The sequence below is a fragment of the Ostrinia furnacalis genome, unplaced genomic scaffold (genome assembly GCF_004193835.3).
Source record: "Ostrinia furnacalis isolate ACB-3 unplaced genomic scaffold, ASM419383v2 OfSCF4320, whole genome shotgun sequence".
Classification (NCBI taxonomy): domain Eukaryota; kingdom Metazoa; phylum Arthropoda; class Insecta; order Lepidoptera; family Crambidae; genus Ostrinia; species Ostrinia furnacalis.
Genome location: NW_021134559.1, coordinates 151,018 through 167,189, shown reverse-complemented (window position 1 = coordinate 167,189; position 16,172 = coordinate 151,018). Strand labels below are relative to the sequence as shown.

Here is a 16,172-nt window from a genome sequence, read left to right as displayed (position 1 = left end):
GCTGGCAAAAGCTAGTCAAATGAAAAATAATCCATGTTTTTAGAAAGTTTCTCTTTGGGTAGTATTGGACGAGAGTGGCAGACAATTTTTTACTAATTCTATCGTAAAACTAGTTAGTAAAACAACTAGAACTAAGGGTTATTATTACAACAATCGAGTATAGAAAAAGAAAAACCTAATAAACACCATTAATAATAAGTCCACAATAGGCCAAGTGACAAAACAGCAAAGTCCCAAACTGCTGTATAATGAGCTGCGCACCTGAGCAGCCGAGGAATGAGGTAAAATCGAAGTTCCGCGCAAGTTTAAAAAGTCTAATTTTCCTTCATACGCGACTTGAGTACAGGAGCCGACGGCCTCCGTCGGGATGCTAAAGCATAATGTTGATATACCTACTACAGAATAATGCTAAGTGGTTTCAGTAGGTTAAAATAGGACCCTAGTCTTCCAGTGCGTATCGTAAGAGGCGACTAAGACATGACGTGTGATGCTGACAGAGTAGAATAGGACCCCACTCTTCCCGTGGATGTTGTAAGAGGCGACTAAGAGAGAATTAAGCAAACATCAGGCCTTCTCAAACCATCCTGCTAGCGTGAGGAGTGAAGAACAAATCCTGCATTTGGCCTCTAGTAAATTAGAGGGTCATGATCTTGTAGTAGAGACTAATAATTGTTGTTGATGATGATAATGATGATGATAACGATAAAGTTATCCAGTTAAGTTATGGACGATAGATAAGCATTCAACCATAACAGAGAAGATCTCATAGATATGTAATGATCTGGCTGAAGGGGTAAGCGAGCTTACCCAGAACTGGCTATCTTACCTCAAGTACCGAAATACAACAATGTTTTATGACGACAGATTTCTTAGGTAAGATGGTAGCAGAAAAAGTCCTTATAACCTAACCAACCAAAAAATTTTGCCCTTACAAAGAATCGAACCAGGGACCTCTAGATCTGAAACAAGTATTTTATATCTTATCAATAAATAGACCACAGAGGCAGATAACGTACTAGGCCAATGGGAATACCATGGGAAAAGAAACCAAAGGAATGTCCTCAATCACCTCACGTTCTGAACTCACAACATCAGACTAGGCTATAATAAGGCAAAGTTGGCGATCTTACTAGTAAAATTTTCTCTCAATCATAACTTTTCGAGAAAAAGAAAATATTATGTAGATTTCCTGGAACTATTTCTGTGAGCTGTGTTCGTTCGCGCTAAGTTATGCTAATGCAATATAATCTAATATTTCATATGAAACTTTTTAATTCGAAAATTAAATAGATTCATTATTTATTTGGGTTATGTGATAGTAAAATATTTCCAATTAAAATGAATACAAAAGTTAAGTCAATACTCGTAGCATCTTGCGTAGTTTACATTAATTATACTAAAACGATTACCGCGATGATTTAAGGTCGTTTAGCATCTGGATACCTAAGAAATAAAAAAAAAAACAATAAACTATAATTTTATGTATTACCTACTTTTACATGATAGAAACTATCTATCTAAATTCTTATTTTATTAAGGATCTTAAAGAAAGTCCCGTTCTTAGCAATATCAATCAGCTATGGCGGTTCATAAAATCAACCAACGAGTTCTTACTTACATAAAAGACAAAAACAAACAACAGAACCCTCAGTCTGGTGAATCAGTCGTCAAAAGATGCACCCCACTTAAGGCTTGTAAACTCGAAGTTACAAAAATACGGCGTTAAGGAAGGTGGCTCGTCGCGCCATAAATCGCGGGCATCTTCGCGCCGCGCCAATTAGTGCAAGATGGCGCCCGGGACCGCAGCATGCGAGATGTGAGCAGAAACACATTGAATTTCATTTGTTTCACCTGTCTTCAACGTCATCATCATGCAGGACATGCCTAGAGTGCCCTTATGAGACCTACTATGGGCATGTGCTTCGATAAAACATCAAGTAAACATTAAAATACTGAGCAGTAAAAACTAACTAAACGATTGTAAGTGTAAAATTACGTCTTTAAAATTAAAGTTAGTTTGTTTGTTAAGAAAAGGTACCGTGATCCTTAAATGCGCTGGGTCAGTAATTAATGACAGTAAAGTTCTCACAATATTTGTAAGTTCAACATTACCACAATAGTCATATTATACGGGAGCAAAATTAGAATCTTCTCGAAATTCTCGGATGCAGTCACGCAAACATTCCAATTTTAAACAACCTCAGAAAACATTCCAATTTTAAACAACCATACAATTTACATTTATTTTACTGATCTTTTTAAGGATATACATCTTTAGTAGTTTTTTCAATCCGTTTGGTTCCTCAGTGGCATAACGCCATTCCTAGTGCGATGCCGCGAGTCTCCACTTTTTAACGAATGCTGTGAAAGCGTTAATTACTTTTGCAGTAATTAATATGATTTAAAGATCTGTTCAAAAATAAAAGACCTTTGAGTTTTATCGTTTGTGAATTTTTATTCGAGTTGAGTGACAGTGCTTCGACAAATGAGATTCAATTTCGACATTTCAACATAAAATTTCGTAGGCAAAAAAATAAGTTCATTCGTGGAGCTTAAGAACATTGAAATGTGAAACATATTAATGTTTTAAATACATAATTTAAACAATTGCCCATTAATTATAGCTTAAAATAGAATCCACCGCCATAAACAGTCAATAATTATTATTAGTCTTGTCGGAGATCATGATCATGGCGTAACCATAATATACAATACTTTTCCATATGCCTGGGAATCCATCTCAGAACTTTTGATTCAATAGAGAGAGAATGAGAGAGCTATTCAACTACCTACTGAACCACAGTGGCTTCAAAATAACTTAATTGCACTTAACCTGCACCTTAATCCTACTTTCTACTAATATTATAAATGCGAAAGTTTGGATGTCTGGATGGATGTTTGTTACTCTTTTACACAAAAACTACTGAACGGATTTTGATGAAACTTTACAGTATTATTCTTTATAACCCAGAATAACATATAGGCTATAATTCATGACGATCTGTGAAAAACTAAATTTTACGCAGGTGAAGCCGCGGGCAAAAGCTAGTACCAAGTAATGTAACAAAAAATATATTTTTCAAGATTTTTCATTGAGTTACACAAAATTCAAAGGCTCATAATATTAAAGTCCGTTGTTTGGCGCAGGTCAACAAGTAACTTCACTTTGGAACAGCGCATCGGCGAAATGCAATATCGGCGTTCTGTTCTGTAGGTACCATGTTACAGTTTTAAAGTAGTCGACGTACATACGTGGGTACCTACTGCATATCAGACTTTACATTTTTGTTGCAAAACCGGCCTTATTGCAATTATTTAAGGCTACTATCTGCTAAAAGTACATGGCCACTATTTATCTACTCCAAGATTCTTTTTTATAATGGCAGTTCTTTTGAAGGCGAGAAGGCAGGACTGGGCAGGGTTACCATCTAGACTGCATCTCATTTAACATCAGATGCGATTGCGGTCATATACCTGCCTTGTTCTGCATAAAAAAGGCCCTGCATTGCAAAAAAACATTGTAAAAACAAAACTCTCCAAATCCAATTCAAACTTATCTTGAGCGATGATTTAAAATTGAGTATCATCATCATTAACACAGCTAAATAATACATTGAATTAATATTAAATTAAGGGACTTTGCTCTAAGCTACAACAAAATTACATCGCTGCTACCAAAATGATAAAACATGAACGGCTGGTATCCGATAATGTCAGCATAGTTCGATAGCAACTATTCAGTAATTGATTTAGTGCACGACGCGAGCTGCGATAGACGTATATTTTTAACTAGCTGTGCCCGCGACTTCGTACGCGTGAAAATAGTTTGAATATTTCCCGGTTTTGCAACCTTTTCCTTTACTGCTCCGCCCCTGTTGGCTGTATGGCGATGTTATAACAGCCTAAAGCCTTCCTCAATAAATGGGCTATCCAACACAAAAATATCTTTGCTTAGTTTGGGACTAGAAGCGCAGTGTAAAATTTCCAAGGATATTTATTTTATTTATTTATCTTTTCAATCGTACGAGTAGTTCCTGAGATGAGCGCGATCAAGCAAATAAAAAAGTTTTTTTAAAAGTTGACCTTCAATGTTTTCAGTTCAAGAGTTGCGACTACCGTCAAATCGCTTAACATGCGATGGCTCCATAAGTTGACCTCCTTCAATGTTTTCAGTTCACGAGTGGCGACTACCGTCAAAATCGCTTAACATGCGATGGCTCCATAACTATTAGTAATTGAATTATTGCACATAACAAGTTGTGATACGTTTTGATTGGTTTGTTCCACGCTTGGTAATGGAAGTGAAGGATGCAGCCGTGATGTGGAAATTCGATTTGGGCCATCCTTTCTATGGCCAACAGAAACTGGCAACTTTTTTGCGTTTAGGCTGAGTTGCACCACCTAACTTTAAACGTAACTATAACGATAACCGGTTTTTTTATGGAGTTTGACAGATTTTTGACATGTGTTATAGTTAAAGTGAGATGGAAATCATTGGGAAGGCCTATCTTCAGCAGTCGACGTCCTTGACTGAAATGACGATGATGAATATTCAGCAGGATTCTGCAGATTCTGTAGATTATTAAAAAGTTTTTATTAGGCTTTTTTGAGTAACTAAATTACATTTATTGCAGGTAAATTATTTGAGATGTGCAATTATCACTACTCAAATACAAACAAGGTATAGTTACTACAAAGCATATCCCACAGACTATTATCTTTAGAAATGGATTTTGAAACTCCAGAATGGAATTCCAGGCATTCCACTGTCGCAGCGTGCGTGCGTGTGTATGCTACTGCGCATTGTTGAAGCTAAGTTATGGCCACGCATGCATTATGCTCATGTTATGCATTCAAATTATAGTATAGCTTTTGTCCGTGACTTTGCTCGGAATTCTGTCTGTCCCAGAATGACAAAGTGATGAGCCGGGATAAAAACTATCCTTTAATTTTCTCTAGATCTGAGTGAGTGAATGAAGGCTACTGACAACGCCACTTTTGTAGCGGAGTTTTGGGCTGACACTGTGTATGTTTATTGTAGACACGACAAGAAGAATAAGGTGAGTATAGACTAGATTATATATAATGTAACGTTCTTAGGGATGGTATATGGAATATCGAACCTTTCACTAGGGTGAACACTAGAACATTTTATAAAGCAGCTCATTGTTCTGTTACAAGTAGATGCTCCAGTCTATACTCACCCTTGATATCAAATAAAATTTAAAAAAAAAATCATCAAACGTTCAGTAGTTTTTACTTGAAAGAGTAACAAACACGCATCCTGCAACCCCTGACAAACTTAAGAATTTTTAATATTACTAGGAGTACTAGGAGTAGGCAGGAACCTGTGTTAGTTATAACATAACTATATAACTAGATATTCGATATTATCTCAAAGCCCCTGTTGAATGAATCTCTCGTCAATAATAACAATGTTAGTATCATAAAAGTTTAACAAACAATGTATCAACGTTAGTTTTAATATTGTAATCAAGTTATTAACATCGAGTTAGTTCGTAAAGCAACATGCACTATGCAGCGAAATCAATTTACTGCGCCGCACTGAATAGTTGGAGTGCCAAACTATGTGAGTATCAGGGATGTCATGGATATCCGTAACCGAAACTTTCGGATATCTGAAATAAAAATATCCGTAACCGTAACCGAAACCGGTATAATATTATTCCAATATCCGTAACCGTATCCATAACCGAAACTACATATCCATAATATCCTTATGAGTATAAAGGCCACGATACTCATGCCAGAAAAATGGAAAAGTAGCTTGCATGCATGTTAACAGCATGTCCAAGTAATTAAAACTATTAAAATTATTTATTTTTTGCAAGTAGGCCTTTAAAAACAAAACCCTCTTTCTTACGTAGTAGGTTAAAAAGCGCTTGTACTCGTCTTGGTGTTACTTTATTCCTACCACTGCTTCAGGACAATAAATGGGCTGAGAAGAAGCAGCGCAAGAAACTCACGCCCGTATTCACAAACATTACTATGAGGTCTCGCAGTGTGCGTCTACGCACAGGGTCACACACGAACCAATCACAGAGCTCTATTCAACGCTGTGCCTTCGATTTGCTGCTTCACTTAAGCAAGCATCGTTTTTGAGTCTCTAATTGGCCCAATGTGGATCTATTTCCAACTAAAAAGCTGAAAATGAGTGTTGTGCGATATACTCGCTTGTCAGATACAGGCATGCGTTAGCATATGCTTACAATAAAAACTACATACAGCCGAACATCTAACCTCCTCCTTTTTTGAAGTTGGTTAAAAATCAACTTAGAAGGAACTGGCATGCAAGTGTACCAGTTACTGACATATGTATCGACGCCTTTAGGTAGGTCGTACCATAATAAGTACCTATGTTATGGTTTGTGAAAAAGGCTAGGTATTGCTAATTTTCATAGAAGCAAATTAGGTACTAGAACAAAAACATATTTTTACTCGGTAATGAACTAATGAAGTTTTCTAATCATTTATCTAGTTTTTCCGCCAAAACCTGTGAAAGATGAACTTGATCAACTTTTCTGCTAAAATTCCAGTTATTTTTTTCAATACTAAGGGGTACTAAATACCTACTTAGAAAGTTAGAAAGGAGCTAACCATAACATAGCTCTTTTGACCCACTAGAAAAAAAAACCTACTTGTAAATTAACTTTCTCACCTACAGCCCTATAAAAAAACCATAAAGAACCTCGTTAAAACCTGCAAATACCGTATTACGTATGCCACCGGCGAGGTGCCCGCCATTTTTCTTCAAAAACATAAATTCCTCTTACAAGTTTGAGTGATCTTCCGCGGTTATACCTACCTAATTTTACGGGCAAACTTTGCCCGGGCGATGTCCGCACTTGGCTACTTCCATTCCTGAGATTGCCCGGTGAGAACTGACTTTGCTATTAGTTCCCTGATGAGAGATTTTGTTTTAGTTTTCCCTAGTTAACGGAGTTTCGATGTTGGGTGGATCTTGGAGGATTACGTTTGGTTTTGGCTTTTTTTGTTTTATTTCTTTAATTATGTGTTAGTTGTAATTTTGATGAAAGTACGAATAACAGTAACTAGTCCCTCCATTAAAGTAAGCACTGAAGAATCTTTTGGTCTGATATGCCATAATAAGTCTATAATCTTTCTATAACGATCGGTCCTGCGCTGCCCGCATCCAGGTTCTTCCTGCGACCTTTACCAGATCGTCAATCCACTTAGTAGGAGGACTGCCCACGCCACGTCTTTCGGCCCGTGGTTGTAAACACAAATGGTAAATCGGTAAAAAGGTAAATAATTAAAAAATTACTTCATTATAATAAACTTTAACAATGTTTCAATAGACAGTGTAAGTCAATTCTGAACACTATCACAAAGGGTCGCAAACGCGTTAATACACCATACTTATTAGGGTTAGTTCATAACTCGTGATTTGAACCGTTAATGGCTTTAGTTCCTGACTTACGCCAGGCAGGGTTGCCACCAGTTGACATTTTAGCCGTCGGAAAAATACAGTTCCTGCATCATCAGAGTCTATAGCATATCAGGATCAACATTTTGTTGAAGTAAACGCTATATTCACGTGATATTACCACAAATCACGGGTAGTTTTGACAAGTGACAGTTATTTTTTTTATTGCATAACAAGGCAAGTAGGTATTTGACCACAATCGCACCTGATGTTAAGTGGGATGCAGTCTAGGATGGTACATATCTGCCCTGTAAGTGCCTATTCACTCTCGCCTTGAAAAGACCCGTATTATAGTCTTCGATTAATTATCGACTATACTGCTGCCACTCTCCTAAAACGTCTCAAATCCATAAGTCGACATACGCTTTGTTGATGGTGTCATGTAAGTAGAGGTTGTCTCTACTTGACACCATGGACACAAAAAGTGTCTACATTTGCACAAGGAGTGGATGATTTAATTAATATTGATTATATGAAAATAAAATATTCACTGGAGTGGTGACTAGCTTGTAGGGTTACTACTCAAGACACAAAAGTGTAAGTTTACGCAGCCTATTAGAGAAAATTATATGACGACTAAAAATGGGGGCCCTAAATCGTTCAGATAGAGCCCGACTCTAGGGCCTCTGAAGCGATGATCTAGAGATTAATGATAAACTATAAAATAACGAAGAGCCAACCCTAACGAACTTAACCCGTCGCCTGACGCATCGACGAAGCAATTTTGCGAATAGTTATTCAAAAGTGCTGCGTTATTCGCGTCCAATAGGATAATCCTGCTCTGTTTTAAGTTGCCCGTTGGGAATTTAATACATTTTCGAATTTCCATTTAACGAAATAATCCTTTAAAAAATATTTTTTACGACTGTCATTTTATTTAAAATCGATTTATTATGTACTTACAACATTATGGAACGTACTCGTAGTACTCGTAATTAGTTCTTCACTAGTTTCTTCATTAGGTTGGTAGAAGATGTCTACATTATTTTGAAAATGGCTAGTTCGGAAGTGCCGACTTTTATAACGTAATTATTACGTGTCCTCACTCTAATTTTCTTACGTTATCTTTCATTATGACACGTAAACTCAACATAGGTACAGTCAGAGTTAAATCAAAGTAGTCAAAAAGTCCGATACGCGTCTATCTTGCGATTGCAATAAGGTTGCATTGCTTTACTTTTTACTTTGGGTGTCACGAACCATTTGACGCTGACTGACGACTTTCAGCCGAAAGACGTCCACTGCTGGACAAAGGCCTCCCCCAAGGATTTCCACAAACTGTACTAGGAGATAAAAACGTCCTCAAACAAAACACTTCGGGTAAATAAATAAAAAATCTCCTTCCACTAAAACTACAGTTGAAAGCTAAAGTAGATCAAAATACGGCTTAGTCGGCGGCGATCTGCGGCTTCTAAATCCCTATTATGCTAAGTGCTAAGTAGTTTAGTTCAAAGTTTCAGTCTGGCTGAAAGAACTGTTTGAAAATGCTTAGAGAGGCTCTAGGATATCTTTGTTTTACGTTTTCTTTCTTCTGTCTTAATTGTCGTTCGTTTCAGCCAAATGATATCCACTGCTGGACAAAGGCCTCCCCCAAGGATTTCCATAACAACCGGTCCTACAGGCTCCTCCCGCGACCTTCACCAGATCGTCGGTCCACACTACATCTTCCGGCCCGTGGTCGCCACTCGAAAACTTTTCTGCCCCAGCGGCCATCAGCTCTGTCAGCTATGTGCTCCGCCCACTACCATTTGATTTTAACGATGGGTCCTAGCAAAAGAACATTACTAAATACAGGGTGGGCCAAACATTTTTGCAAATGGCAACTCTTGATTCCTCGAAAACAGATCGAATGCACAGTTTCTCATCAAACTGCATTATTTCATGAATTTTTAGTCACATAGAGCGCTTCATGGAACAACATCGTGGTTTTTGTGTATTTAAATGTTGTGAATAAGAGGATAAAAAATTCTTAGTCGTCATCGTCACCATTATGTATGCTATGAGCACGGTTACGTAAGATCTCTTATTCTTTGTGAATCTTACTTTAATCATTCCCGTTTTGAGTCGCTCCTGAAATCAGTCCGTTTGTTACAGATCTTCAAAGAACAGCCTATCCTATCCCGGCTTGTTTTGACATGTAAATGGATCTGTCCCGATGCAAATGACTGAATAATCGGCTTATTGGCATGCGACAACGAGCCGACAGTTGCTCGCGATCGACCCGCGCCTTGAGACGGATTTACATTGCAGAGGACACGGCGGCGGACAGGTTAAGGAAGGTACATTCACATTTATTCAGAGGCTGTACGCCGCGTTTATAATGAGGGTTTTCGCGATTGAAAAATCCGCCAAATGGCAATACGTAGACGCGAGGTCCAAATGCTGCATGATTGGTGGATTTTGACATATCTGTCAATGTCATGTCAAAAATAACCAATTTGCATTTGGACCTCGCGTCTACGTATTGCCATCTGGCGGATTTTTCAATCGCGAGAACCCTCATTGAACGTGAATTCGGGATTATGTACCTATAGACGATACTTTAATAAATAGGCAAGAGCGACAAAGAAGTGAGTACCTAGTTTAAATTGAGACGGATTTAGGTATATTGCAGAAAACGGCAGGTTAAGACGGCCGCAGACTGCAGACTTTTAGTCGGCCGATAGTTTGGTAGGCATTCAATTTGTATAAGATATTCATCATCATCATTTTAGCCACCACGTCCACTGCTGAACATAGGCTTCCCCCAATGACTTTCACATCGCACGGTTGATAGCGGCCTGCATCCAGCGCCTTTCTGCTACCTTTATCATGATGGATCCGAAACGTGGCCTCTCACAGGCTTCTTAAAGAAACTCAAAGTTGAACAGCGTGCTATGGAAAGGGATATAAGAAATTGACCGATACCAAATCGGTATCCTATCGATATCCGTGTGTAACCTTTTAACCTTCTTCCAACAAAAGTCTATAATCTTCAGGGTGTTTAAAGTGTATCCACATTTCTTTTCAACTACCATTCTAACATCAGCGGGAGTGAAGCCAAGAACAAAACATAATCAAGAAAATAAATTACACCGTTTTTCTTAAGTTCTTCCAAGGCAATAAAGGCTATATACACGTCTTAATCAAAGATTGCCTTATTCGAGTCAATCTTAAAACTTTTATAGGGTAACTTACATCATTTTCGGCTAACGAGAGCCAAGGTCCTCGAACTCCTAACACTAATAGCCCAGTGTAAAACCCTGCAAAATCCCTATCACGGATCCTCACTGCGATTCGAAAATAAAAAGTTAAACTGCAAAGAGTTCTGCTTAAAATGAGTGAGAGTTCCGTAGCACATTATTTTCTTAACCAATTTTCAAACATAACTAGGTAAACTCTGAGTGCTGTTTAATTTTATTGACCAATCCTTAAAGTACTAGTAGTAAATAAAAAATGAAGTTAGGTGTCGTTAAATAATACACAACAAAAACTATGCAATTCTGACCACTATTACCTTCATTCGAATTGTTAAACTCCTTTTCTTGAAGTCGGCTAAAATGGGCCATAAAAAGTAAACTTTTTACCTACTACAATCACCAAGTTTTCAGGTCACCTTGGCGGTACTAATTGGTGATTGATACTATTAACATGTACCTACTTGATAAATTGAATATTTTGTGATTGTTTTAAGTAGCTTTCACAAAAGATTTTTGAATCTTTTTATTTCCCACGGAACTCTAAAAATGTAAAAGTTCCTAGAGGATTTTGAGTCGGCAAACTTTACACAGTAGAAGCTTAGTGAAGTTCGCCGCGTTTTCACAGCTAGACTTTGTTTAATAGTTTAAAGAGCACATTAAATATTTATTCCCGATCTTCACTAGCTTGATAAAGACGAGTTTAAAAGTTTGGCGTTCTATTGCCCTTTCTTTTATTGTCGGGTAAACTGATGTGTAAATTGTTGTTAGGTTCTTACCGCAGAAAGAATAATAGCAGCAGGATTTTGATTGAACAGATACTTACTTGATATAATTTAACCTTCTTTACTTCACTTGTCAGTTGTTTAGCCTGGTATCAAATTTCTTTATTTGCGTTATTTCAGGTATATAGTACATCCGTGGTCTACAGAAATTTTGTAGTATTGTTGGGTTTAGGTACCTACTTATACACTTATACAAAAATGAATGGACGAATTTTGATGAAACATTACAAGGATAAATAGCGTACGTGTAATCAAGATAGCAAATAGACTACTTCCTTCTTAATATTATAAATGCGAAAGTTTGGATGTCTGGATGTCAGGATGTCTGGATGTTTGTTACTCTTTCACGCAAAAACTACTGAACGGATTTTGATGAAACTGTACAGTATTATTGTTTATAACCCAAAATAACCTATAGGCTATAATTTATGACGATCTGTGTTAAACGAAATTTTACGCGGGTGAAGCCGCGGGCAAAATTTTATGTAAAAAAGGAGAGTGTGCAATGGAGTTTCATAACATCTTTATGAGTTGGAAAGGGTCTCATGCAAAAAAACGTAACTAAGTGACTCGAAAATTCGCCAATCTATTACCGAAATTCACAGTCATTACTAAGTGGCATTTGCCCGCTACGAGGCAAAGGGGTGTCTCTAGTGTCTACAAAATTGTCGTTTAGGGTGATAACAGCTATCTGGAAATGTTCCAGACTGCCAACTTGCAAGTTGGTTTTGTTTTGTTTTATTTCACTCCACTGTCTGGCGAATAAATTGTTTTTGTGACGAATGAATATATCTAATAACAACCATTTTCGAATTTGAAAATTATAAAAAAATCGGACTGCCTAACTATTTTCGATTTCTAAACTTATCAGAACTAGGTTTCGGTCTTAAATGGGACGAAAATTTATTATTTTTAAAAATTTATATAAATCTTTCATTAAACATTTTGCTTAGATTTAACCATTTGACATAATTTTTTTAAGTTTTTGTTTGCATATTTTTGACGTGCACTGTAATTAATTTGTTAAGCTGTGGTCTCATTAATTAGACCTAATTATCATCATCATCAGATCCTTTACTAATTCCTAGCAAATGGAAAAATTAAGTAGATACCATTTGTGGTATCTACTTAATTTTTCCAATAATTTTAAGGAATAGTAATAAATCAGACAAGAACCACATAAATAAATCAGAGAATAATAATCTAGACCCATCATACAAATATATCATAGACTATAGACACGCTACCAGGCATTTAACCTAGTAGCTATAGCAAACTAAGATGTATTGAATCTATACACATAGACAAGGCATAGACAACACGAGTAGTGTCCGAACATGGACACGCCGATAACGGCAATTACAATTATTCAAGCGACAAAGCTATGGACAAAGCCTGACCTATCTCGGCTAATCCATTACCGCGGGTTAGGACGCGGACGTTAACTGGTGCATTTACCCTGCGCTTTGACCGATAGTTGCGATTGCAATTAGTGAATCAATTGTGGTCTAACTAATTACCTCTACAGCACCAAATATCGTGAATAACGCTAATCTTCCAGTGTCAAATTAATAACTTTTGAAAGCATTTTAGACCATTTTGGTCGTTATGAAAATCCATACTAATAATATTATAAATGCGAAAGTAACTCTTGTCTGTGTCACTTTCACGCCTAAACTACTGAACCGATTTTGATGAAATTTGGCATAGATATAGTTTGAGTCCTGAGAAAGGACATAGGATGGTTTTTATCCCGGTTTTTGAAACAGGGACTCTGTGACAGACAAAATTTCACGCGGGCGAAGTCGCGGGCGGAAAGCTAGTAATTAATAGTCTGTTATTGTAAGTATTGTAGGTAAATAGTTCGTTTTCACCAGACCTACAATGAATACTATATCGTTTTCAATACACACACGTACGCTCGACACGCTGATAACGATAATTATAAATCATTCAAGCGACATAAAGATATGGACAAAGCCTGACTAGCAATCCATTACCGCGGATTAGGACGTGGACATTAACAGGTGCATTCACCCTGACTACTCCGATATTTTAAATTGGTTTAGTGAAAAAAAAATGTTTAAATAAAAAACTAAAAAATCTTCGCGACTGCTCTTCCATCTATCTATCTGCGCTACTTAGACACTGGATGAAGTTTTATTGTGGATATACCTACACAATGAGGGCAGGCCCCTCACTAGGTGGACCGACGATCTGGTGAAGTTTGCGGGAGGTGCCTGGATGCGGGCAGCGCAGGACCGGTCTTTGTGGAAATTCTTGGGGGAGGCCTTTGTCCAGCAGTGGACGTCATTTAACTGAAACGAGCGAATGAACGAATTCCTACACAAAATTGCTAAAATAAGTACCAAAGGACTTACTAGTTGTATGAAAAATTATCAAGAAAATGTTTTCAAACACTTCAGTTCCCAACGCTTTATTCTTTCTTGATTGACGTGTGTAAACAAGAAAATATCTCATCTCGCACAATAACCATAATAATTTTCTCAGAAAATTCCAAAGAACAATCCACTTCTCTCGTTATAAATTCTTGGACCAAACTTTACAGATCATTTCAGTCCGATTCTCAGTCCCATAATGATAATAATCTACCGATATATCAAATTTTTTGCCAAATTAACTGCTACAATCATTGTCATATTCGTGATTTTAACATACCAAAACAGTCACGTTCTAAAAAGTAGAATCAAAAATTTCCATATCTGGAGAGAGGCATCGAAAAGAGAAGTGACCAAACCAAAATTTATCTTACTGTGGTCGAAACAAGATCACAATTTCGATGTACTATTAAACAGTTCGATTTCAGATGAATGTGTTTACAATTGCTACTTCACTAAAGACAAAAACTTTATTCAGGGATTTAAACATTTCGATGCTATTCTTTTTAGTGAGAAAGTGAGTTCACATTTTGATGTTGAAGAAGAATTGCCTTCAAAAAGGTTTTTAAACCAAACGTTTGTGTTTGTTGGAAGGGAATCCGCTGAAAATTACGCAGTGTGTGAAGAAGAATTCGATGATTATTTCAATCTTACTTGGACGTACAAACTTGATTCAGATGTAGTGTGGCCGTATTTTACAGTTTTTAATAAAAAAGGCGAAGAAATCGCTCCCAGTCTTGATGTTAATTGGACAGCAAAAGTCAAACCTATATCAGCGAAAATTGGAAAAGCTATTGTTAATGTTAAAAAATATCCAGCCGTTTGGATGGTATCTAATTGTTACACCCAAAGCAGAAGAGAAACTTATTTCAACGAGTTAAAGGTGGCTTTACAATGGTACGGATTCGAGATCCATGTAATAGGCTCTTGTGGTACAAGACAATGTCCCTTTGAAAGAGATAAGGAATGCATTAAAAAACTAAAACAATATTATTTTTATTTGGCATTAGAAAACTCAATCTCTGAAGATTATGTGACAGAGAAGGTTATGAAAGCATTATTGCATTATACAGTTCCAGTTGTGTTTGGAGGCGCTAATTATTCCAGGTTTGTAATATTTTATATCTTTTGGTAACGGAGAGTCATCACAATTCTCAGGTGGAAAACACCAATTGGAAGGTCGCTTCATGTAGGTAACTGTTCCCATTTTGACCAGCTCGTAAAAGGTCTAAAACAAATAAGCTCTTGGAATGATACGTTAAGCTTGGGTTTCCCGTCTTCAGTCCAATATGGCCTTATCTTAGCAAAGAAGTCTAATATATCAAAAGTAGCCCGCAAACACGGTTGCATAGTAACCAAAAAATTATGGATTTTTTTGTTTTCAATAGTTTCTACTGTTTAATATTTCAGGTTCCTTCCCCCTGACTCCTACATCAACGGTCGAGACCTAGGCCCAAAGAAGACAGCAGAAAAAATGGCAAAGCTCATCATCAACCAAACAGAATACCTTCACTACTTCAGTTGGCAAAACCACTATATCATCAGGAACAAGACTGACACCGTCTGCAAATTGTGCGAAGCGTTGTACAAAGGCGTCGGCAAAGTTCATAACAATTTCAGAAAATGGTGGAATCCCCATTACAAGAAGAAATGCGAAGCACAAGAAGCAGCTTCTAGAAAAAACGGGGAAATACCCAGAGTACCTTGGAACAAGATAGAGAAGTTCAGTAACTACGTTAATTCTGACATACAAGTTAAAAAACTCGCTTCTCCGTGAATAAAATAAACTATAAAATAACCAAATTAAAACCATATAAGACTAGTTACTGATATAAAAAACCGACCGGCAGTGTTTATTCTTAAAGCTAGTATTAAAATAGGGAGACAAATTCTGCCTCCAATATGGCATTTGTTTTAATTATCCTCATAATGTCATTATAATTAATTAACATCAATAAACTAGACAGAATCTGATATCAAATTCATAAGTAGAACTTATTACACTCACAGTAGAGCATTATGTAGTATCCATAGATCATCACACGATGAAATTAACGTCCCATGCGTTAGTTTGAAACAAAATAGTAACCTTCACTACAATCATGAACAAAAATGTTTGTCGCTCTTAGAAATTCATACCCCATACTCGTACTAAAAGACTCCACACATCTTTCGCGAATTTATTTACATGTAACGCTATGGGGTGATTCAACAAATCCAAGCTTGTACGAGGGAAATCACTTACCATATGACAAATAGTCCCATAGTGACACGCTTTTAAGATATCTAGGCGTCTACCCTGCAAAATAAATAAGCTATACTCGACCACATCCATCTCGTTTGC

At 37.0% G+C, this 16,172-nt stretch overlaps 1 protein-coding gene across 1 annotated transcript; it reads left to right on the top strand.

Moving 5' to 3' along the window:
- Positions 1-1,787: 1,787 nt before the first annotated feature.
- Positions 1,788-15,605, top strand: LOC114359349 (alpha-(1,3)-fucosyltransferase C-like). Its single transcript, XM_028313693.1, has 3 exons — positions 1,788-1,816; positions 14,339-14,935; positions 15,239-15,605. Exons 1-3 carry the CDS (start codon positions 1,788-1,790, stop codon positions 15,603-15,605), a joined length of 993 nt encoding a protein of 330 aa, XP_028169494.1.
- The last annotated feature ends 567 nt before the right edge of the window (positions 15,606-16,172 follow it).